Source organism: Nyctereutes procyonoides, unplaced genomic scaffold (genome assembly GCF_905146905.1).
Source record: "Nyctereutes procyonoides isolate TBG_1078 unplaced genomic scaffold, NYPRO_anot_genome, whole genome shotgun sequence".
Lineage (NCBI taxonomy): Eukaryota > Metazoa > Chordata > Mammalia > Carnivora > Canidae > Nyctereutes > Nyctereutes procyonoides.
Genome location: NW_026575133.1, coordinates 48,208,186 through 48,233,102, shown reverse-complemented (window position 1 = coordinate 48,233,102; position 24,917 = coordinate 48,208,186). Strand labels below are relative to the sequence as shown.

General features: G+C 40.6%; 1 protein-coding gene across 2 annotated transcripts; it reads left to right on the top strand.

Moving 5' to 3' along the window:
• The first annotated feature begins 1,572 nt into the window (after nt 1-1,572).
• Nucleotides 1,573-24,404, top strand: SLC18A1 (solute carrier family 18 member A1). 2 transcript variants are annotated; one of them, XM_055300275.1, is made up of 15 exons: nt 1,573-1,696; nt 2,398-2,755; nt 3,371-3,429; nt 6,769-6,852; nt 7,979-8,071; nt 10,263-10,352; nt 10,800-10,843; nt 12,865-12,925; nt 13,018-13,113; nt 19,832-19,910; nt 20,840-20,891; nt 22,486-22,549; nt 23,004-23,123; nt 23,341-23,474; nt 24,291-24,404. In XM_055300275.1, the coding sequence occupies exons 1-15, from the start codon at nt 1,573-1,575 to the stop codon at nt 24,402-24,404; spliced, it is 1,572 nt and encodes a 523-aa protein (XP_055156250.1). The 2 variants fall into 2 exon arrangements, with proteins under 2 accessions (XP_055156250.1, XP_055156251.1); XM_055300276.1 differs by lacking the exon at nt 13,018-13,113.
• The last annotated feature ends 513 nt before the right edge of the window (nt 24,405-24,917 follow it).

The window sequence follows — 24,917 nt, the reverse complement described above, 5'->3', positions numbered from 1 at the left end:
AAAATAGTTAATTAAAGAATATTTAGAAATTACAGAAAAGCAAAAAGAAAATAATTTAAGCCAGTGATTATAATAGCTGATACTTGAGTGTATATTTTTTTAGCCTTTTAAAGTATACACATAATTTTTTTTATATGATTGAGGTCAAGCTGCAAAAACAGTTTAATACCCATTTTTACCTTAATATTTTATTGGGTATTTCTAAGACATTGAAATTATTTTTAAAAATTGATTTTAAGAGCTGTTTATATTCCACTACTAAAATGTTTGCTTTTTTTCACTAATATAAATAATTCAGCAATTCATAATTTTAAACATAAATCTTTGGCCATATTTCTGAACTTTTCCTTAAGATATGTTCTTAGAAGTAGAGTTATTGAATCAGAGGTTACATAAATTTTAGAACCTATGCATTTCATGACAGTAGTATATTTTAAAATGTATATGATTAGTATTGTTGATACCACAATAGAAGCCAAAACAGAAATAGTCTTCCCTGAAACTATTACCTGAAATTTTTTTTTAAAAGACCTTATGTATTAATTCATGAGAGACACAAGAAAGGCAGAGACACAGACAGAAGGAGAAGCAGGCTCCTCACAGGGAGCCTGATGTGCCGGGGCTTGACCCCTGGACCCGGGATCATGCCCTGAGCCGAAGGCAAACACTCAATGGCTGAGCCACCCAGGCATCCCCATTACCTGAAGTTTCACAAAATACTGTGACTTAATGCTGACTAATGACATGAAATCCTAAGTAGAGAACTAATCATGATAGTATTTCATTTACACACAGTAACACACCTTCCTGAGCAGGGATTTATGTTTCAGACAACAGAGAAGTGTTTTAAGTACCACGGAACAAGAGAAGGTGGTGGAACATAACCCTGCAAGTTAAAAAGCTTGGAGTCTCATTCCAGTCTGATACTAATTGTATGAAACAGCTCTTCTAGCATTCTGAGTCTCAGATTTCTCATCTGTGAACTGTCAGTGTTGGTCTAGCCCAAAGTTTCTCTGTGGGCAGCACAAGTAACACTTGTGGCACATGACATGTTTGGGGGTGATACAGACCATATAGGCTATAATTTTGGGTTGATGCATGCACACAAATCATAATTTGTTTGGTATGGCACATTTATTTTTTAAAACAACAGTATTTTGGTTTTTATAAAGAATGGATTTAGAGGAAAGCTTGAACAAGTAATAATACAAGTAGGCCTCAGATATCTACATAAACCATTGAAATGATAGGCATTTGAGACACAGAGCTAGGTGAACAGGGCTAGAATCTGCTTAGAATTCCAGATACAAAAAGCTGGTAAGCGGTGCTTTCTTAGAAGGCGGAACCAGGTGGAATTATTGAGATGTATAAGAAGTGAGCAGAGACACAGGCATAGAAATGGTTCAACACCATCCTAGTATTTGCAACTACTTGTACCTTTCACTCTAATAGTGAGTTTCTTTTGTCCCAGCAGGATTTCTCCTTTCTTCTATAAAGGCTGCAGAAGACCTACAGCTGTAACAGGACCTTTCGTAAGAAACTGGAGAAGACGCCCCCACCCCAGCTGTCACCATGCTCAGGATGTTTTTGGACACTCCTCAGCGCTTGCTAAAGGAGGGGAGAAAGTCACGGAAGCTGGTACTGGTGGTCGTGTTTGTTGCTCTGCTGCTGGACAACATGCTGCTAACTGTAGTGGGTATGTTTGTTTGTATCAATTCATAATTAATAAATTGTAATTAATTTGGGTTAATTTGCTCTGGGCCCCAGCAGGCAACAAACACTTTGCTAAAACTCAGCAGTAAATGGACTTGAGAATTTCTATTTTTATGCTTAGAAAACTCAAAATAGAAAATGAGGTTCAGAAATGTTATGTGACTTGCCTTAGGTGCCAGGTTGGTGTTCAAGTCCTGTCCAACTGACCCCAGGGCTGGCGCTTCTTGCACCATACTTTCTTGCTTCTACCATTTTCATGCTGTCATCCCTGTATTAGAGCTGAAACAGTAAGACAGAGCCTACCTTCTTTGCCCTCGGCTGTGGAAGTAAACATCTGATGACTTGAAATTTCCCCTATTCTGTATGTGTGTCTAAGAAAAATTATGAAAACTCTGTGAGTATTGATTTGTGATTACAACTAAATGTTAGCAAGTAGCTGACTGGCCAATACAGAATTTTGGAGAATGAGGATCAATTGTATACAGGTTGGAATTTGGGCAATCTTTTTTTTTTTATTTAAATTCAACTTAACCAATATATTGGCACAGTCTTTTAATAGACTTCAAATCATATCACTTAGACACTTTCCTTGAGCATGAATATAAAGCTCATAGTAATCCCCCTGAACCAATTAGTGTTAAAAAGTATCCTTAGTTCTTATCACTTGTTCTTCTTGATTTTCAGTGCCCATCATACCCAACTTCCTATACGCCACAGAGTTCAAAGAAATCAACACTCCTCTGTACCTTGGCCCCACCACAATTTCTCAGCATGTCCTTACTTCTGCCTTTTCCACCATCTTCTTCTTTGATAACAACACCATGACTGTTGAAGAAAGTGCACCCAGTGGCACAACATGGACAGACGACAATTCTGGCACCATCCCCCCTCCAGTCACTGCAGCCATCCCAGTACAACAAAACAACTGCTTCCAAGGCACAGAGTTTTTGGAGGAAGAGAACGTACGGGTTGGTGTTCTGTTTGCTTCAAAGGCTCTGATGCAACTTCTGGTCAACCCGTTTGTGGGACCTCTCACCAACAGGTATTTCAATGGGTGCAATACTCTCTATGATACTGGCTCAGGAATAAGAAATGATGGGCTAAGGTATCATAAAGGTAGTTATAAGGGAAAACTCATTGTCTCCAGGGAAATCAGCTGTTTGGAAAGCTGGCTGCCCAAAAGATAACATGATATTGATGAAATGCCATGGGCTTCAAATTTTCTTGGTAATATAATGACTATTGAGGATCCCCCACCCCACCAAAAAAAAAAAAAACAGTGATCAGAAGTACACTGTTGATGTTATTTCAGTACTCTGGAACATGGCTTGAAGGCAGGACTACTGCAATCTAGAGCAATGGCTTATTAGCAGTGTTTGAGATTATCCTGATGTTTCAAAGGGATATACACTCTGACTAGGCCATCCTTTCTGAAAATGAGGATTTTGACCCTGGTCTATGGGTAAATATGCATGTTTGCTTATTCACTTATACACATTAATGTTGTCATATCCCATCTGCACACTTGCATTCAGAAACATATTTTATTATGTACTCAAATAACTGCATTTATGCTCCGAATTACATGAAAAAGTATAGTCTCAGTATATGCATGCCTATTGGGAGTGTATCGTTTTTCTTTTTAATTCTCTTTTAGGATTGGATATCATATCCCCATGTTTGCTGGCTTTGTTATCCTCTTTCTCTCCACAGTTAGTAAGTAATTTGCTTCCTCTTTTATTTCTCTCACTGATTACCTTTGATTTTATCACATGCACTACAGTGAAGAGAGTAGGGTCAAATTAGCTAATTAGACATTTGACTAAATGGCCTATGCCACTGATTTAAATGGTTTGCAGTTTGGGATATGGGCCTTAGAACACTAATGGCAAATCAGTCTAGTTGGAATTTGTATATTCTGCTGTAGAAGAACAGCTATTTCACTTCCTTCAGCTGGGGAAAATTGTAAAAGCTGTCTTAATAGATATGACTCTGTGCGTGCGTGTGTGTGTGTGTGTGTGTGTGTGTGTGTGTCAGTAGTCCCTTGAATGAGGTTAGTACAAACATCCCATCTTTGGGAAGAAGTTTTATTATTTTGATACACAGAGGTAAAGAGCCACCAACAAAGAATCTAAATTGGATAATAGCAACTGGGTAATACCAAAAAGTCTACTGCCTTCAAGTAAGGACATTAAAGGTTATAGCTCAGAGAAATAAATTTGCTAAAAAAAAAAAAAAAAAAAAAACAAATAAGAAAGAGAAAGACAGTCTATCCAGTATCAGATAAATGTCCTAATAAAATGCAGATGGAATAACAACAGTAAGTAAACATATTGTTTGGAAATTGACCCTGAGAATTAAAATAAGAAGGAATGATGTGGGGGGGTTAGAGGTTAATTGAAAGAGAAGGCCGCATCTGGAGCCATTAGTGGCTCCCTGATGCCTCTGCTGACTCTGCTCCCAATAACATACCTCCTGCTTTTCTTATCATCTTTTCGTTACGTTTCTGCTTTTTCTATTCCTCCTCCTCAAGTTTTCTTCCCTTTCAGTGTACAGCTTTGACTCTTATCAACTAATGCTTAACAGGAATCCATTGCATTCAGGGCTGGAAAGAGCAGAAGCTTGATGTGTAAAGTTTTGAGAACTGCAGCTTACTTGTGAAAATTCTAGGTAAATCAAAGAAAATGAGGCAATTCAAGTTAGAAATGCTCACTGAAATTCTAAAATCTCAGCCCATGCCAAACAGTAAATTAAAAACTAATAGGATTCTCCGTTTCATCAAAGAGACTCGAATTCTCTCTAAAAAACTTTATGAGGCACGCATACATCTTGATGGCAAAAGTCACTGGGGAAAGATAAAGAATGAAATGACTTGGTTCCAGCCTGGGAGTTTATGATACTTGCCTGGGGAGATATAACAAACACCCTGCAAAATAAGTTAATGCTAGAGTATCCCAAACTCTTTAGCTTGAAGTCCTTGCTTAAGTCTATGCAATTACATTATTTCTGCACCATAACCAGTGTCACTATACTGAGTTGGCCTAATTCAAACAAATGTTTGGTCTTTAGGGAATCTTATGTGGCATGTCTTTAAGATTTTTAAAATACTAAAAAGGGGCAGCCCGGTAGCTCAGCCGTTTAGCACCGCCTTCAGCCCAGGGCGTGATCCTGGAGACCTGGGATTGAGTCCCACATCGGGCTCCCTGCATGGAGCCTGCTTCTCCCTCTGCCTGTGTCTCTGCCTCTGTGTGTGTGTGTGTGTGTGTGTGTGTGTGTCTAATGAATAAATAAATTAAATATTTAAAAAAAGAAAAATAGGTGAGTGTACTCTTTTTTGTTCTGCATGCCCACTTCCTGGACTGGATTCTTCATCTAGGGGCCCCACGGTGGGCCCTGTGGAGCTGGGGGGAGATGCAGGGTTGAAGACCACGAAGTGCTTGTTATGAGAGACCCACACAAGTCTTGAGATCTGTGGGGTGGAATAAGAGCTGGAAAGTCTAGAGAAGTTTTCTGAGTGGACATGGCATTTGAGCGGAGTCTCAAGTGTTGTAGAAATACTTCTCATCAATTAATAAATGTTTACTGGAGAAAATGTGCAAAAAAAAAAGTTTTTTGCTGATGTTGCTGATGTCCATTACTACCCTTAAGGGCCCCCAGCTGAGAGCCATAAGTAATGTAATTAAGAGCAAAATGATAACCAATGTTAGGGGGTAAAGTGAAAAAGAAATTGTTTTGGTTTTCCTAAATAGGGTGACCAGCCATCCTACTTTGGAATTCAGGGACTTCCCAGAATGCAAAGTCCTTGGCAAACTGAGATAGTTGATCACACTATTCTCAAAGGACATAGAAATAGGGGCACCTAGGTGGCTCAGTCAGTTAAGCAACTATATTTGCCTCAGGCCATGTTCCCAGGGTCCTGAGATCAAGTCCTGGGTTGGGGTCCCTGCTCAGGCAGGAATCTGCTTGTCCCTCTGCCTACTGCTCCCTCTGCTTGTGTTCTCTCCCCCTCTCTGTCAAATAAATAAATAAAATATTTAAAAGACATTAAAAAAAAAAGGACATAGGAATAGCTAACCTTGAACAGACTGGAAATCAGAAGTCCTAGGAGAAAGCACTGGAAGCTCAGCAGAGAGAGACCAAGCATGTGCATGTTTGGGAGACAGTGTGATCATGTCAGGAAGTAATGGGAGAAGATTATAAGACATCAAACAACCAAATACATCTGTAATGAAAGGGCAAAGGGATTCAAATTCTGCTGATTCAGATACTTTGGGAGGAATTCTTCTTTCTTTCGAGGGCATTGTCCTGAAATGGAGATGAGACATGTCTGGATTTACCAAGCTTACCACCAATGCCCTGTAATTTAGTTTTTGATAACATATTCCTGTTTGGTACTTAGTCTTGTGTATGCTAGTCTTGAGTAGATGGAACCTCTTAAAGAGCATGAACTGAATATTCTCTTTATTTCACATCTTCTAGTATAGTTCCATGTTTGATATTACTTGCTACATACTCACTGATCTGATTTAGCTAAAATATTTTCCAGTATAAGATAAGAGGAAATATCTGATTGGATCTCAAGATACTGTTTTCTACCCAATGCCTATGGTCCTTCAATTACGTATAGTTTTTGTTCCCTCACTGTCGATGACCCAATGAAGCCCAACAATGGCAAAGGTCAAATCGGAGTGTTGAATATGAAGAATTGAGAAGTAGGGTCTAAGGCCATTGTACTTTTCAGACAGCCATGATTCCAGTGGACAGGATGTTGTGAGCTTTGGGCAGGAAATGTGAAAATCCAGACTTCCATCCACTGGAAGTGATGAATTGGCTTATACTTCTGTGGTTTCTCTGTCTTCACGTCAATTAAAATGCAATCCTGATGAAGGTGTGGGAGATTAGAAAGACAACTCCAAAAACAGGAGGCAGTGATCATGCTTTATTAAAACATATGTATGGTGGCTCATATCTACAATATCATGGGCATATTTTCTGGTGGAAAGGGAATAAAGACAGTTTGCTAACCGGAGCATTCTTACTGTTCTCTATACACAGTGTTTGCTTTTTCTGGTACCTATACCCTACTGTTTGTGGCCCGAACCCTTCAAGGCATTGGATCCTCATTTTCATCTGTTGCAGGTAATGCTGACATCTTGCGCGCGCGCGCACACACACACACACACACACACACACACACACACTTGCACACGCACATCTCTTACCATATCTTACTACCCTCTAAGATTTGTATGAATAGATAGGAAAGTATTCTGGTAGGCAGAAATTATGATTCAAAAACAAGATAATTATAGAGTTGTCATCTGTGCTCTAAATCCCTAACCCTGACATAACTTCCTCTGATAATATTTAGATACAGCCAGCTAAGGTCAAGGCAAGCCCAAGGTAAAACCAAAAAGTAAGCCCAGCTTTTATTTAATGCCCTTCTATGACCTTTTCTCTTCCTCCTCCTTAACATTTTATAAGAAGAATAATGCTAATACTACCAGTAACACTATCACATTTTGCAAAGTATCATCAAATACAATATTTAATGTAATCCTATAAAAGTAGCTATTCTATACCATTTTACACATGAGTAAATGACATGAGAGCCCAGCCCATACTGTCTTCTACATGTCTTCTGTACTTTCTTCTTCATTGGTCACCTCCATTGAATAGAATAGTGTTCTGTGTTTATAGAATTTCCTTTGACTTACTCCATATCCATTCATTCAGGGAAATGTGCTAGGAAATACAATGAAATGCTATAACAATGGACAGCGGTATTTTGTATTACCCTTGCCAAGGACTTTTGCAGTTCCAACAATATTGCTAACAGGAGTGAGCAATACGGGTGTTGGGGGGGCAGCCCGGGTGGCTCAGTGGTTTAGCGCCACCTTTGGCCCAGGGCGTGATCCTGGAGACCCGGGATCGAGTCCCACTTCGGGCTCCTTGCATGGAGCCTGCTTCTCCCTCTGCCTGTGTCTCTGCCTCTCTCTGTGTCTCTCATGAATAAATAAATAAATAAATAAATAATAAATAAATAAATAAAAATAAATCTTTTAAAAAAATATGGGTGTTGGGGGGTCCAGTATTTCTAAAATACTATGGGTTAAGTTTTACAAAATCCTTCAAACTGCAACTGTATCTAAGATGATCCCTGAAGACATAATAGGGATCGTGGACTAAGGACTAGCAGATCAAGGATTCAGTGAGAGAGGCAGACAGAGGTCTCCTGTATGCTAACTCCATACTCTCCTTTCAGGTCTTGGGATGCTGGCAAGTGTCTACACTGATGACTATGAGAGAGGGCGTGCCATGGGAATCGCCTTGGGGGGTCTGGCTTTGGGAGTGCTGGGTAAGTGGCACCTGGCTGCAAATCTAGGTTCAGAGGGTAGGATACTACATATTCTTCGAAGATGGCTCCAGGAGGCAAGTGTCCCTAAGGTTCGTGGAAGGCAGTATTTTCTTTCCTTTTCTGTCCAATCATGTTTTGAGTCCTTCTGAAATTTTTTTCCAGGAAAGGAAAAAATCTCTTTCCCCTTAAGAAGCAAATAGCCCATGAGGTCCTGGGAACGGAAGAAACCTAGTCTATTCCAGTGAGCAGATAGCCCCATATTAGCAGCCACTGTCTCACCTCTACTTCCACACATGGTCAGTGCTTTCAAAATGAGAGGAGTGCTTTGTCAGGTTTTATGCTAAATACATTGCTGATATAATCTTTTTTAATCCTCAAATCACTATGAAGGAGGAATGATTGTCTCTATTACAGAGATGATGACTAAAAAGGTTAAATAGCCATCTAAGGTTACAGAGCCAAAAAATGTCAGAGCCAGGATGTAGACTCAGATTTTCTGGACTCAAACCCCAAGCTCTAAACCATAACACATTCTTTGAAGTTCATCCCTCATAAATATTGATTGACTATACCAAAAAGTAACATTTTGTGGAGCACTTATTATATGCCAAGGACAATGTTAGCACACAGGGGATATAGATAAAAAGCCTCACACATGGTTCCTTCCCTCTAGGGGCTCCACAAGCTAGTGGAGGAGAAAACACCAAAGGTCTCTTTCCCAGTCCATACCCACCCACCCACCCCCACCACAACCATGGGAGAAGAGGGAACAAAATTCCTGCTCTTTGTTAATATCCATTTTCCCAAACACCCAAGCTAAAACTTTGGTATGTCCTTGTCTCCTTTATCACTTCTCACTCCCAGATTGGCAAACCCATTATATTCTCTACAGCCACTTCCTCAAGGTTGGCTCCTCATCACATCTCAGTTGGAACCAGCCTACTGCCTGATCTCTTGTGCCTTCTCTCCTTCCTTCAAGGTGCCACCAGAAGAAGCTTCCTATGCCCAGAGCTGGTGGTATTTCTCTCTTGCTAAAAGACATGTTTCTCCATTGCCCACACAAAGCCAAATAGATGCCTTATCTAGATATACAGGGCCCTTGACTATTTGGCCTCAACATTCCCCACCTCTACTCTCCCTCTCCCAAATACTTATATTCAGTGACTGAACACCGAATCCTGATTTTCTTCTGTTTGTTATCCAACCACACTCTCTCTTATATTTTTTTTATTTAAATGCAATTTAATTAACATATACTGTATTATTAGTTTCAGAGTTTCAGAATTCATTGATTCATCAGTTGCATACAACACCCAGTGCTCATTACTTCAAGTGCCCTTCCTAATGCCCCTCACCCAGTTACCCCATCTCCCCCCAACCTCCCCTCCAGCAACCCTCAGTTTGTTCCCTATAGCTAAGAGGCTCTTATGGTTTGCCTCCCCCTCTGTTTTCCTCTTATTTTATTTTTCTTTCCCTTCCACTATGTCCATCTGTTTTGTTTCTTAAATTCCACATATGAGTGAAATCATATTTATTTGTCCTTCTCTGGCTGACTTATTTTGCTTAGCATAATATCCTCTAGTTCCATCCATGTCATTGCAAATGACTATATATATATATATATATATATATATATATATCCTTTGTCCATTCATCTGTCATTGGACATCTGGGCTCTTTCCATAGCTTGGCTGTTGTGGACATTGCTGCTGTAAACATTAGGGTGCATGTGCCCCTCAGAATCACTATTCTTGTATCCTTTGGATAAACACCTAGTAGTGCAATTGCTGGGTTGTAAGGTAGCTGTATTTTTTACTTTTTGAGGAGCCTCCATATTGCAACCACACTCTCTTTTATGATTCCTCAATGCTCTTCACTTATACTTCTTCTCTACCTGTCGTATCCACTTGACAAAGTCCTTGTGGCCATCTGAACTCATTGCACTGTAATCTGCACAGTACTTTGCAAGTTGAACCTTTATTGTTGAACTCTACTTTTTACCGTGGTCTAATTATTTGCATCCTACCACATGCATTTTCTCTACTAGAAAGTGAGCTACGGGGAACCAGGTCTTCTTCATTTCTGAATCCTCAGAACCTCATGTGGAAGTTCATTGGGTAAATGGTGACAAGTCACACAAATTAGGAATTTGTGCTTACTCCTGAAATCTGTACCTGTTTTGCTTTTCCAGTGGGAGCTCCTTTTGGAAGTGTGATGTATGTGTTTGTTGGGAGGTCTTCACCTTTCCTCATATTGGCTTTCCTAGCACTACTGGATGGAGGTAAGTCACCATAAGAGGTCACCAGACAGGGACACCTGGGTGGCTTAGTGGTTGAGCGTCTGCCTTTGGCTTGCGGCATGATCCCAGAGTCCCAGGATCGAGTCTCACATTGGGCTTCCTGCGTGGAGCCTGCTTCTCCCTCTGCCTATGTCTCTGCCTCTCTCTCTTTGTGTCTCTCATGAATAAATAAATAAAATCTTAAAAAAAAATAGGTCACCAGACAAATGATAGCTGAAGTCAGGTTGGGAATGCACTATGCTGAGTATCTTGACATGTGTCTTGACATGCTCAAAAGATCGAGGACTGCCTCATTCTGGGAAAGAAGGAAGAAACTCGGGGAGTTAGACATGTGCATGATAAGGTGATATCAATGTGCCTGTTATTGGAGCCTCCAACTAATCAGTAGACAAACTAAGCTGTCTCTTTCTCTCCCATTTTCTTTCTTAGCACTCCAGCTGTGTATCCTACAGCCTTCCAAAGTCTCTCCTGAGGTAAGTAGACACAAAGCTCCATTGTCAAAAAATGTATAGAATGACTATGTACTAAGACTTCTTGATTATCCCTGTCAAAGCATAAGAAGAAAGGTGAAGAGAATGGAGTCAAGGAAAGTAAAAACATACTTGGAATCCCAGATAGTGTCATATTTAGGGTAGCATCAGGGATGATGGGGGAGTCTGGCTTGATGTTGGACAAAGATGGAGGAAGGGCCTTTTGAAGAACCAAGGAAACATTACAAAATGTATACATATAAACTCAGAACCAGGAGACAATGACAGTGGGACCTGTATGTTCATAGTCATAATTCCTCAGAGCTAGAGAAGACCTTAGAGGATGTTTAGATAATCTCTCCCCCAAGAATATGTTTATAGACTATCATTCTATCATGGTTAAATGTCAGAGTTGGTATTTGTCTGACTCTAAGCCAAAGATGGCTCTGGGAAATCCATATCAAACCACAAAGAATGAAAGATAAGGAAATACAGAAAACAAGGGAAAGTTTGATCTAAAAACCTTGTTTTTACAGCCAAGTCAGACAGAAGTCTGGGTAACCTGGGAACCCATTATTTGCAGTTAGGATCTGGAAGGGGAGCAGCCTTGGGGGACTGAGCCCTTAACCTGTGGGGTCTGTGCTAACTCTAAATAATCAGTGTCAGAATTGAATTATATTATAGGACACTCGGTGCCCACAGAGAACTGAAGAATTTCTTGGTGGAAAACCCCCCACATTTGGTACTAAAAGTGTTGTGAGAGGAGAAATGATTTCCCTTTAATATCTTTCTGAATAGTTTTGACTTAGATGGTAGTGTTCTACATATTCAAAAAATTCAATTGTTACTTTTCTGGCTCTATGAAACACCACTGTGTCCATACCATATTTTATTTAATCCTCTATGTTTGAACATTTAGGTAGTTTCCAGTTTTTTGCAGTTACAAATAGTGCTGCAATAACCTTAAGTATATGCATTTTTTTAATAACATTGGAGGTAATCTATAGAATAAATTCCTAGAAGTGGAATTGTTGGGCCAAAGGGCTAATTGGACTTCTTTATTTGTATTTTGTAATTTAGATCTATCTCTTTATTTTGAATTATATATTTAATTTGAATATTTCTGAATATTTTAATCCACCCCTGTGAGTATGCAGAGAGGGTAATCATATCAAAACTATTAAATCTATTGCCAGATAGAATGTAGTTAGCACCACAGATTAGAGTACAGTCCTCAGGAAGTTTGAAAGAGGGAAAAGTTTCAGCTACTGAGTCAGGGAATACAGTGGAAAAGAAGGAGCCATTTAAGGCTGACTTTGAAGAATGGGTAGGAGTTGGACCTGTAGAGAGAAAGAAGGTAGTTTAGGCAAAATTAACCATGAACATAGTTTAGGCAAAAATAACCTGCTGGAATGCATGGGAAGAAGGCAAAGTGATTGAGTTTAACTGGAATAAAGATTTTCTGAGGGGAGAGGGAAATGAGAACTGAACATTTAGGCTTACCTTCTAATCTAGATGTTCTGCTAGACTTGCCAATATAGCTCAAAATGGTCAGAATAAAGCCTTTAGAATGCTTGAGGAGACTTCTGAGTTAATACCTCTGTGCTCACCTTTGGGATTCAGCTCTCTACCTGTGGTTCTCCAAGGGCAAAGTTTAGTGCCAGCAAGATCTAGTGGCGAGACCCAAGACTGGGAATCCAGATAGCCATCGTCCGTTGCTGGCCTTGCTGACAATCTACTCTCATCTGGTTGATGATCATTTGAAAGCATGAAGCATGTCTGGAATATGTTGTCCTGCTCTTTATGACTACCACAGTGTTTGCCTTGAACACAGGAGGTGCACTGCCCGGTGACTCTGTGACATTGGGCAAGTCACTTTATCTCCTTTGATTTGGGTGCCTGGTCTCTTCAGTAAAGGAGTTGATATAGTCTCTAAGGTCCTGTCTGCATATTCTCACATTCTTTGACAATAGGAGAGATGTAAACTGTACAAATGGAAGTTTTTTTGTTGTCCATGTTCTCAGAATGCCAGGGGGACTCCTCTCCTTACACTTCTCAAAGATCCTTATATCTTGGTGGCTGCAGGTAAGCTGGGAGAGTCTGGGCTTCTGGGCAGGTAAGCTGGGAGAGTCTGGGCTTCTGGGTAGCCCTGATGGCTCACAGACCTGTCCCTCTAGGCTCCCTTTGCTTTGCTAACATGGGAGTGGCCATACTGGAGCCCACACTGCCCATCTGGATGATGCAGACCATGTGCTCACCCGAATGGCAGTTAGGTAAGTGACCATGTTCCCCAACTTGGGCGTGGATGGAGGTGTGTACCATGAGCCCTTTCTCAAGTAATTGAGAAGCTCTGTGGGACCTGGGTCTTTGGAGTCACGGAAGCACATTGGGCTTCCTTTGTGGAATTATCTTCTCTGTCCACACCTGTAAATCAAACCTGAGTGGGCAGGTAATACCTCCAAGAAGCAGCCCAAGAAAGGCAGGGTGGAAGGGGTTGAGAGCAGCTATTGAATGGCAACAGACCTCACTATGTGGTAGAATGATCAATAAATTTTTAGTCAAAATACCTAGGTTTTCATTTCAGCTCCATTGGCCATACAAATTTGTGCAGCCATTTCAATTTTCTTTTTTTTTCAAGGATTTTTAAAATTTGAATTCAATTAGCCAACATATAGTACATCATTAATTTCAGATATAGTTCAATTTTCTAAGGATCAATTTTCTTATCTCTGAAAGGGACATCAGAATACTATCTAGTTCAAAAGGTAATTTGAGGAAATAAATGGCATGATATGTGGAAATGCTTTGCACCTGTAGAATATTAATATGTACCACCATTACCATCCATGCCTTTCTCTCTTCAACCACTCTTTTCCTAGATTGCCCTTTTGCTATCCTTTTTTTTTTTAACCTCTAACAAGGTGCTTATGGAGTATGTTATCCTGAGAAAAAGTCCTCCAGTCTCCTCTGCTTTATGGAGAGATGTCCTTGTGACTCATTTGAGTTTAGAGAGAAGGCTCTGGCCCTTCCCAGGAAGCCTGAGGAAAGAGGACAGAGAAGGCTATGAGCCATTCAGTCACTATTGAGAGAAGAGGCTTATGCGGCCAGAGGGGAAGCTGATAAGGACCTGATATGGCTCAGCATGCAATGAAAAGCATTAAATCTAATTTTTTTTTTTTTTAGGGGACAATTCTAAGCAAGTCTCCAAGCTGTACTCCTAGCCTCAAATTGAATTTTTCTGGGCTGCAACTGCCTCTGACCATGACAATTAATTGAGTTAGCTGGTGCTTGGTGCAGAAAAGAATCTTCTGCCCCAAGGCTCTGACAGCTCAGGCTCTTGGTACAGGTGGACAAACACAGCTCAGAACAACTCCTCCCCAGCCCTTCTTCAGGAGAGAATATTAAAAGCAAACTAGCCTTCAGTAACTGGTGAATTGTTGACTTTGGCTTTAATTATAGTTGTGATGACAATTTCTAGTGGGCAGCACTGTTTCTTCTAGGGACAGAAAAGCATAGAGAAGCTAGTGAAACCCAAAGAAACTCACTGGGCTGTTTCTACACAGTCCCTTATGCAGGTGAAGTTACAGTAGAAAGCCCTCAGGAGACAAAGTCAGAACGCTGAAAAGGCTTTGTCTCCCACCATCCTTTACAACTTTCCTCAATGCTATCTGCATCTCTCAGTCTAGCTTCAGGAAGCTCTCACAGCACCTGGAGAGCTTGTTAAAACTCAGAGTGCTGGGCCTCACCCAGAATTTCAATAGAATCAAATTTACATTTTTTTAAGTTTCCCAGTGATGCTGATATGGTATCTGTGACCACACTGAAAAATACGACTAAATGCAGACAACCTGTCACAGTTGTTTGAAGGAGAGTGATTTGTAATCCGTGACTGTACTTTCTAAGTGACCCATTTTGTGCCCAATCCTGATTGCATGATTGTGACTTTGGATGAGTTATTTAACCTCTTCAAACTCCACTGAAGAAATGGAGATGCTTTCAGGGTTGTTTTCAGGATTAAATAGAGCTATGTATTCTTTTTTCTTTTCTTTTCTTTTCTTTTTTTTTTTTTTTGGCTTGAGCATTTTTTTATTCTGCATTTTGGGGCCTCCTTGCCCCTGAGCTATGTATCCTAAGGAGCACCAGAGTGTATTAGTCCATTAAGCATCTGACTCTTAATTTCGCCTCAGGCCATGATGTCAAGGTCTTGAGATCAGGCCCCCCATCAGGCTCCATACTCATTGTGGAGTCTGTCACTCTCCCTCTGCTCCTCCCACCCCCACACACTCTTTTCCTCAAATAAATAAATAAAATCTTTAAAAATACATAATGGGATTAGCACAGTGCATGGAATACAGGATATACTCCATAAATAAAAATTGTTACTATTTTCATCATTGTTTTTATTGAAATTATTTTATTTATTTTTAAGATTCTATTTATTTATTCATGAGAGACACACAGAGAGAGAGGCAGAGACATAGGAAGAGGGAGGAGAAGCAGGCTTCTTGCAGAGTGCCTGATGGGGGACTTGATCCTGGGATCCCGGGATCATGCCCTGAGTCAAACAAAGGCAGACGCTCAACCCCTGAGCCACCCAGACGTCCCTTTATTGAAATTATTTTGACAGTCACAACTATGTGTAATTTCCTGCTCCTTGGGAGATATGCTGTGAAAAATGTATGTTTGTTTGTAGACATATAATTTGAAATACCTATTTTCCACAAAATGCTACTGAAATGCAAGCTCTATCTCCGTCTTAAAGAACAAACAACATGAGTTGAGGAAAATCTCATTTAGGAAATTTCCCATCATTTAAAACAATAGTAAGGTGATGTATCTAAGAAGCTAGTGCATTTCCTGGAGATGCCTATCTCCAGATCTCAGGTAAACAGTGGAGTAGTTATAGTTCTAAATTTTTAAAAGCAATTAAACAAATGGGTACGGTTTGAAACAGATTGCAGCCCTGTACAAATAGACAATTACACTAAGATATGCTTAACTTCCACCCCATGGAAGAGAATATTAAAATCAAACAAGCTATCAACGAGTAACTGGTGAATTGTTGACTTTAGGTTTAATTGTAATCATCACGGCAGTTTCTATTAGGCAGCACTGTTTCCTATAGGTACAGAAAGGCCTAGAGAGGCTGGTGAGATGAAGAAACTCGCACTGCTGATTCTGTAAAGTACCTTACGTCAGTCAGAGACATCTGTGCTGTCACACTGCTGGTGTGGGTAGTGGAGACATGAAGTTGGAAGGAGAAGGCCTGGGTTCAAGTCCTGATCCTGTTACTCACTGGTTATGATGATAATAGTTAAGGCTGATGCTCAGAGGGCACTTATTCTGGCCAGACACTGTGCAAAATGATTGGCATGCATTACCTCATTTAAGGCTCACAATCAGCCTATCTGGTAGGAATTATTATTATCCCCTTTTCTCAGAAATTTCTTAAACTGACCCAATTTCATATCTCCCCCTCTAAAAATCCTGGGCCTTGTGGAACCTCTTGTCATTGACAAGTGTCCCCATGTCCTCAGCCTCTTCTCTAAACACTCCCTTCATCTTCTTAGCCCTGAGAGTCGAATGTTTCCTGAAAACACCGTTTCCCAGCCATCTTGATGGAAATCTGTTCTTCTAGACTTTGCTCCCTTTTGCTGCTTCTGAATCATTTCTTCTTCTTCTTCTTCTTCTTCTTCTTCTTCTTCTTCTTCTTCTTCTTCTTCTTCTTCTTCTTCTTCTTCTTCTTCTTCTTCTTCTTCAGGTTTTATTTATTTATTTAAGTGAGAGAGTAAGCACAAGCAGGGGGAGGAGCAGAGGGAGAGGGAGAAGCAGATTCCCCTCTTAGTGGGGAGCCCAACTCCAGGCTTGATCTCAGGACCCTAGGATCATGACATGAGCTGAAGGCAGAACCACCCAGGCAGACCAGAATCATCTCTTCTTAATTCTTCTTCAAAGACCCCAACTCCCTTGAAGATCATACCATTACATTGTACCCCCCTCCACCTCTCTTCATTGCAATCACTTATTGACTCATAGTTACTCCTTCTCATTCATTAAAGTTAACTGGATCATATTCTTTTCTCCTTTACTCCTGTCACCACTTTTGGTGGCTTCAATATCCAGGTGGATAACCCTACCAACATTTTGGTCTAGCCCTTAATCTACTTTCTTGCAATAATTTTTTACAATGATCTTTTTCTCCTCTCCACTTTAACCAAACCTTTATATAATTTTGACCTTGACATTAACTGTATTCTCTTAAATTTCAATTCCAAGCAGTCCACTTATCAACTCACATATTCCCTGCTCAGATATCCTAATATCCCCATATCAACAAATTTGGGCCACTCTGAGGTCTCCAATCCATTGGCCTCAATTCTTTTTCTATTTCCATCCCCTCTCATGTCCTCACTTCTTTATGTACTCAATTTGGATTCCATCATGATGTCACTCCTTTGAAACCATTGTTAATTCCTTTGCCCTACTCTCCCGCTGGGGTTGTCAGCTGGCAGAGCATTATTTCTGAATAAGCCAATCTGATCTCCCACTCCCTGCCTATGCATGAGTGGTGGATTGGGGCTGTGGGTAAACACACAACTGGGCTATCAGTTACACATTATATTTATAACTACAAATCTAAAGTAGGTCTTCACATTGCCCAACAATCTTCCTCTAAGTCCCCAATTATGTTCTCCTTCCTATTTTCTGAAATGACAATTTTATATTTGCCCACTCAAACCTCCTCCATACCCTCATCCCTTTATCTTCATCATTCTCAACTCCTAGTCATTGGGAAATCAGAAGCAATGAGATGGGAATGCACATGTACCCGTCAATAAGTATACTCATTTTCCTGTGCTTGTACCTATATTCATTACCTTCTTTTTATGGTTGAAGCATCTCAACTTCTTCAGAGGCCAAACTTCTTCCTCTCTTTCTCCTCCTCCCCTCTTCTTCCTCTCCCTCCTCCTCTCCTTCTTCTTCCTCCTCCTCTTCCTTCTTCTTCTTCTTCTTCTTCTTCTTTTTCTTCTTCTTCTTCTTCATTCAATCCCCTCTCAACTATTTCATTGGCTACTTCTTAACACCTTTGTTAGCTTGTTTTCCTTTGCTAACTTTTAAAGGTAGGAATTCCTGAAGGCTCACAACTTGGATCTCTATTCTTCTTTCTCTGATCTTTCAGAGGTGACCCCAGCTCTTCTTATGGCTTTAAGAACCATATATAAACCAATAGTCAATTATTTGTATCTGTGCTTAGGATCTGTCCTTGGAAGTCTAGACTTGTACACTCACTGCCTGACATCTCCAATTGGATATCTAATATGCATTTCATGTTTTCCCCAAGCTCTTCCTCCATCTCCAGTCACCCAGTTAAGAAAAAAATGAGTAATACTTGTTTTCTCTCCTTGTGTCATTCCCACTATACCCATACCCAATTCAACAGAAAATCCCACTGACTCTACCACCATAATAATACCTTTTACTTTATTTACTTCTTTCCATCATGACTTCTAAGATGAAACATTTCTTCCTGGCTTCTGCAAATAGTCTTCTGGCTTCTACTCTTGTCCTGTGAACCCTTCATCTAACCACAACCAGAAGACTTTAAAAATATATAAATTAAAATATGATATTCCTCTCCAAAGTTTTCCATTGCACTTGGAATAAATTACAAATTATAAATTCCAGGCCTACGCTTTCCATTACTTTTCACTTTGTTCATTGTGCTTCAGCTACACAGACTTTCTTTCTATTCCTATAACAGACAAATAGTTGGTTCTTTAAGGTCTTTGTATTTGCATTAGATGTTTTTGTTTGTTTCTGCTTGGAATGCTTTGTTTTGGTTATTCAGATCTCAGTTGAAATGCCATCTTTTCAAAAAAGCCTTACCTGGCCCCTGAATGGAAGTTAGTTCTATTCCTGGTCATACTTCTGTGATACAACATTAATTTTTTTTTCACAGAACTCATCATTTGTCAAAATTATCTTTTTCCTTCATCTGTTTACTTATTTATTGTCTGGCTCCCTCCCTTGGAATGTAAACTCCCCGAAAGCTAAGATTTTTGTCTAGTTTATTTACCCCAGCACACCTAGCACATAGTAAAAGCTCATTAAAAATACTGAATGAATGAATGAGACTCAGAAAAAGTAAGTTACCCAAAGTCAGAGCTAAAAAGTAGCCACGCCACAGTTTGATCCAGAACTGTGTGTCTTCAAAGCCTTTGCTTTAGAAAAAGCAATGTGACCAGTGCTTCAATTTATAAAATACTTTTATGAACGCTATTCAATTTCCTCCTCAATGTAAATTGGTATGATAGAATTATAGCTTTGTTGTTTGTCAGATATGGATATTAAAACTCAGAAAGATTTAGTAACTTCTTCAAGATCATTACCAGGGCAATAGAAAGAAGGGTGAATAGCAAGGCAGGAATTTCACTCCCCCCGCCCCAGGAAATATGTATTTCTTTCTGTAAGACTGGTAATATTCTTATGCTGATAATCATAATGATTTTATACATGAGAATGGCTCATTAGGGTCATTCTTTAGGAAGTCTAAGTAGAGAGCTGGGAGTACATCATATTGAAGCTAAACAAAGCCCTGCGTCTGAGGAAAATGGAAGTGTAGAGCCCTATGCCAACTGTTCTGGGTTGCACAAGGACCTCCAACACCTAAAACAAAGTGGTTTGGAATCCTTGAAGGTGACAGAGAGACTTCACTATCTTTTTTTTTTTTAGATTTTATTTATTTATTTGATAGAGAAAGTACAAGCAGAGGGAGTGGCAGGCAGAAGGAGAGGGAGAAGCAGATTCCCCAATGAGCAAGGAGCTTGATGCAGGGCTCAATCCTAGGACCCAGGGTTCATGACCTTAACCCAAGGCAGATGCTTAATGAACTGAGCCACCCAGGTGCCCTGACTTCACTGTATTGTAGTAAATAAGGTGTTTTATAGTAAACTTGGCATGTCCTCATCTTAGGACTGTGTCTTTCTACAGGTCTAGCTTTCTTGCCCGCCAGTGTGTCCTACCTCATAGGCACCAACATCTTTGGTGTATTGGCCAACAAGATGGGTCGGTATGTAGCCTGAGAATCTGTGGATAGTAATAGGAATGTAAGATGGGAGAGGCTTTTGAAATTGTTCTCCATCTAGCATAATGAACAGCTTCTCTGAGGTTGAAACTTTAGAACACATGGATAAAAGCTGACTACAAGGGAGGATAGCAGTGGGTAGGTGTTAAGGATGATATGGACAAAGGATAGCCCTGAGCTGGTTGTGAATATATGAGGGATAACCTTTACTTTTCAATATTTGTTATCTAGTTGAAGAGCTAAAATAACCCCACAGAGAATAGCTATGAAAAAGCTCAGTACTTTGGAGGCAGTGTCGTGAAACTGTGCTCCCTGGAGCCCTAGAGAGTTCTAAAGAGGTTTATCAGAGGCCACCAAGTGCAAAGGGTTGAGGGCTAAAAGGTATGAGTCTGGATTCTGTTCTACTGCAGTGAGAACAGCCTCAATTTTATCTTTGAAGCTCAGCATACAGATTTTTAAAATAAGTTTAAAAACCTTGTAATAGGAAATAAGAAAAGGAAAAAGTTTGGTATTTTTTTTTGTGGGTTTGAGATGCACTTCGTAGACCAGATAAAATATGAATAGGTGAGAGATAGTCTGAATTGGGAAACAGCATGAATTAAGTTTGAGGGTTACTTCCAAGGGGCAAGTATCTTCTGAGCAAGCTGATTCCTTTGCTAGAGGAAGAAAGAATATGTCCCACTGTACTTCCTCTGCTTCTACTATGGAAAGTGATATGGAGACAGGCAAGGAGGAGGGCAAGGGAAGGGCTCACCTGGTTACAAACAGATCATGCAAAGATGTCTTCATCTCTCCCATCCTAAGGGGTTCCTGGAATTAGGGGTGGTAGCACTGGCTAGTGTGGTAGAGATGGGGTGGCAGGTGAAAGGGATGTCTCCCTTTAGCACTATTTGCTGATGGCTCTTTTCTTCCAGGTGGCTGTGCTCCCTGATTGGGATGATGGTAGTAGGCACCAGCTTGCTTTGTGTAAGTATAACAAGGTCTAGGTGAGAGAGAGAGAGAAAGAGAGGGAGGGAGGGGGGGAGAGAGACTCAAACATTTAAGGACCATTTTCCTTGAAAATGAACAGAAGGTTAACCTGGCAATGAATGACTGTTAGAAAAACCTTCTGCATAGGTAAGAATTTAGCTCTGGGAGAGATGCCACTAGGCATCCCATTAAAAAAGGTGGGGAAGGAGGAAAGGGCAATGAAGCAGCTATAGACAGAGGTATGAAGCCCTATGTATGGGCACATGAAACAATTCATGTTGATATATATTTATGAAGCTATCAAATTTGTTTATGACATAATTTTCTTATCCCACCCTGACAGGACCCCATAAGCCACCAGGGGAACCATCATCTGAGAGGTAGTCTCCAATGCCAGAATATTTCATAGAAAAAGAAAAAAAGAAGTCCTTTCCTATATTCAATAACCCCCTTTCAGCTCTCTAAGCCTTCATTTCTCCTCCCCATAATGGGACCATAAGCACCTTACCTCCTAGGCTTAAAGGTGATAAGACTAGAGCTGTAAAGCACTGAGTACAGTGTTCAAGAAAGGCGGGAGGTCTTGATCAGGAGCATGAGTTCCACATTGACTCCCAGCTTTACCTACCACTTGCTGCCTGTGTGATTTTGAGCTAGATCTATCACCTCCTTTTGTTTAGCATCTTCATCTGTGTAGAGAGGGTTCTGATAGCCTCTCATAGGGTTGTCCATATAAACTGCAGCAATGTCTGGCACACAGTAAGCCCACTGTAAATCCTAACCCAAACTATTACTAAAATATAATTACCTTTTGGGGAATAATCCCTAAAATTATTAACCACTAACCTCTAGCCTCTGAGGAGTAAATGTGTTCGGGTAGCAGGTTTAGGTAACAGGTACTCAGGGAGGCATGTAAGGAATCCACAAGAGAGGAAAGGAAGTCTTTCAGTGGAGGATTGGGAAGGCAAAAGAACGAGTTTCACAAGCTTGCTGATGCAGCACCCTAAGACATGCCACTTGCCCCTCTAGACTATAGGTTAATGGTTGTTGGTGTCTTTTGTCTTTTTGCTCCAGTAGCTACCAAATTAGGATTTAACTAAAACCTTTGAACGTTGCTAGTTGAAAAGAGAGGAAACTCCATTCAGGGAAGAGTGAGGACAGAGTGTGTCTGGGAGGCAGGTTAAGGAAGGGGAAGAAGAATTCATGCAATAGGAAAGGACCATTAATATATATAATGGAGTCAAATCTGAGATTTACACTTCATCTTGCCACTTACTAGCTTTTTAACTTTGGATAGGGCATTTAACCCAAATGGCATCAATCTAGCTTTCATATCTTTAAAATAGAAGTAACGGGTTTTTATAGCCTTTCTTTTTTTTTTTTACATTTTTTTTAATTTAAATTCAATTTGCCAACATATAGTATGACATCCAGTGCTCAAGGATTCTTCTTCATGAGGATATGTGAGAATCCAGATAGATAAAACGTGTGATATATAGCACATGGTTGATAATTGCATATCATGTGAAAACCCTTTGTTTTTGTGGTGACTCAGTTGGACTCCTAATGAACTCTTCCTCCTTTCCTGCTGCAGGTTCCTCTGGCTCACAATATATTTGGTCTCATTGGCCCCAATGCAGGGCTTGGCTTTTCTATAGGTAAGAGTACTTTTAAAGGAGACAAGAAGGGATGCCTTGGTAGCTCAGCGGTTGAGCGCCTGCCTTTGGCTCAAGGTGTGATCCTGGATTCCCAGGTTCAAGCCCCACATCAGGCTTCTTGCATGCAGCCTGCTTCTCTGTCTGCCTGTGTCTCTGCCTCTCTCTCTTTCTCTCATGAATAAATAAATAAAATCTTAAAAAAAAAAGGCGACAACAAGCCCCTGAATTTTGGCTTTGGGTCAGATCATAAGAGGTATATGGAAAGGCAGAAGGAGGAAGAGGGTGGCTGACAAAGGGGTGGGCTCCTAACTCTTACCAGGAATAGGTGTTAGTGCTGAATGGGAGGATAGCAGGCAAAGGGAATAGACTAAAGGGAGGAGAGGAAGGAAGGGTGCCACAAAAAGGGAAGGGACTGGTGGTAGAGCTGACAGTGTTCTGTTTCCTTTGGCCACAGGCATGGTTGATTCTTCTGTGATGCCCATCATGGGACACTTGGTGGATCTGCGTCACACCTCAGTATATGGGAGTGTCTATGCCATAGCTGATGTGGCTTTTTGTATGGGCTTTGCTATAGGTATGTTGGCAGGGGAGAGAGCACCCAGGACCTGGTGTCCCATTTTCTCTTATCCACTGTTTACCAGCTGGAAGTAAACCCAGGAGGCTGATTCTCCCAAGGTTCTGAAGATATTTGACTTTGGGACATCCTTTGTGTCACCCATTGCCCCTTGCATGGTGTTTTCTGTGTGATCATGGGTAAATAAATATTGTGAATTTGGTTTTTTTCCTCACAGGCCCATCAACTGGGGGTGCCATTGTGCATGCCATTGGCTTCCCCTGGCTTATGGTCATCATTGGTGTCATCAACATCATCTATGCTCCTCTCTGCTACTACCTGAGAAGCCCCCCAGCTAAGAAGGAAAATCTTGTAAGGGGCTCTGATCATTTAAAAGAATAATAATCTATCTGTTTGTTTGTTTTTTCATCTCTTTCTCATTGCTTTTCATTGTATGCTATTTCCTCTCTTTGGATGTCTTTTTCCTTTACCAAATTCTCTGATCCAATTTTCACCTTTATTTTTCATTTGTGCTCTTCCTTGTTTTACCTTTTCTACATAATGACTCCACTTCTTATACTGGGTGGTTAAGAAGGGCCCTAAATAAGGGGGAAAAAATGAGAAGCTTATAAAGAGTTGGGGGGAGGGGCCATATTTTAGTTACCAGCAAAATGTGAGTTAACAAATTATCTCCCCAAGGTAGGCAAAGTTCTACTGGGCTCATTCATTCATTCATTCATTCATTCTTTTCCATTATCCTTACCAGGTCATCATTTAAGTGTAAAATCCCAGGGAAGAGAACCATAACATGTGATTTTACTTAATAAGATACTTTCCTTTTATTGTAGCATGAGCACCCTAAATGGTTTGGGTAGCTTAGCAATGGACATAGGGGCTGGTACCACAGGGATGGTACCAGTTTCTGACGGCTCCCTGCTATAACTTGTACTACCACTGTTAGGATTTAATTAAGGATATACCAGATATCTGTGTTGACTAGGATTGCTACACCCAGGTGCCTTGGGAGGCCTGTGCCTGTACATGAAGCAGAAAAAGAATCCTATGCTTGTTTCTTGAATCTTTCCTGAGCAACACTAGACTTGGATGAGCTAGCAAGGAAAGGGAACAGGGATACGCAGTATCCTGTAAAAGATACGCAGTAATTTCTCTTCCTGCATCTTGCTTCAGGCAATTCTGAGCCAGGACAGCGTCATGGAGACTCGGATGTACGCAACTCAGAAGCCCAAAAGGAAATTTCCACTGAGGGAGGACAGCGATGAGGAGCCTGGCAGTGAGGAGTAGTAGGAGAAGGTGGTCTCTGAGCCTTGTCACATGTGGATCCATGAGCCTTGAACTTCAGTGACCAAAGTGACCACCTCTTTCCCTGATCACTAAATCACTATGGGCCGCTCAATGGGTTTCACTTCTCTTTCCCCTGAGTATCTCCTTTCCTCCCTTCCCATAAATACCATTCCTTATTCTCTCCTTACCTGTGTATAGCTCTTCCTCTAAGCTTTGCTGCCTCTGGTGCCCATCTTTTATAGGAGATATTGATACTTTTCTGAGGCTGTTGTAAGGCTGATTAAACTTGAGCTGGTGGGTTCTTCAAGGAGTGACTCATTCCATGGAAACAGCAGTGAGCACAATGTGACCCTGAAACCAGTGGGGTGACTGACAAACCTCGTTTCATCTGTTGTCTGATTTTCTTTGGCACACTCCCAACAGACCATAAAGCTTTTGTTCTCTGTTCCTCCGTGTGGTCCTTCCTGAGTTTTCTCAGCTGAGCTGAGAAAGTATCCTCAATATTATCTTGCT

Coding starts and splice junctions, on each gene's coding strand:
- SLC18A1 (XM_055300275.1), top strand. CDS start 1,573: ATGCTCAGGATGTTTTTGGACACTCCTCAGCGCTTGCTAAAGGAGGGG. Junction 2,756..3,370: donor GTGGGACCTCTCACCAACAG/GTATTTCAATGG, acceptor ATTCTCTTTTAG/GATTGGATATCATATCCCCA. Junction 13,114..19,831: donor CTCACCCGAATGGCAGTTAG/GTAAGTGACCAT, acceptor GTCTTTCTACAG/GTCTAGCTTTCTTGCCCGCC.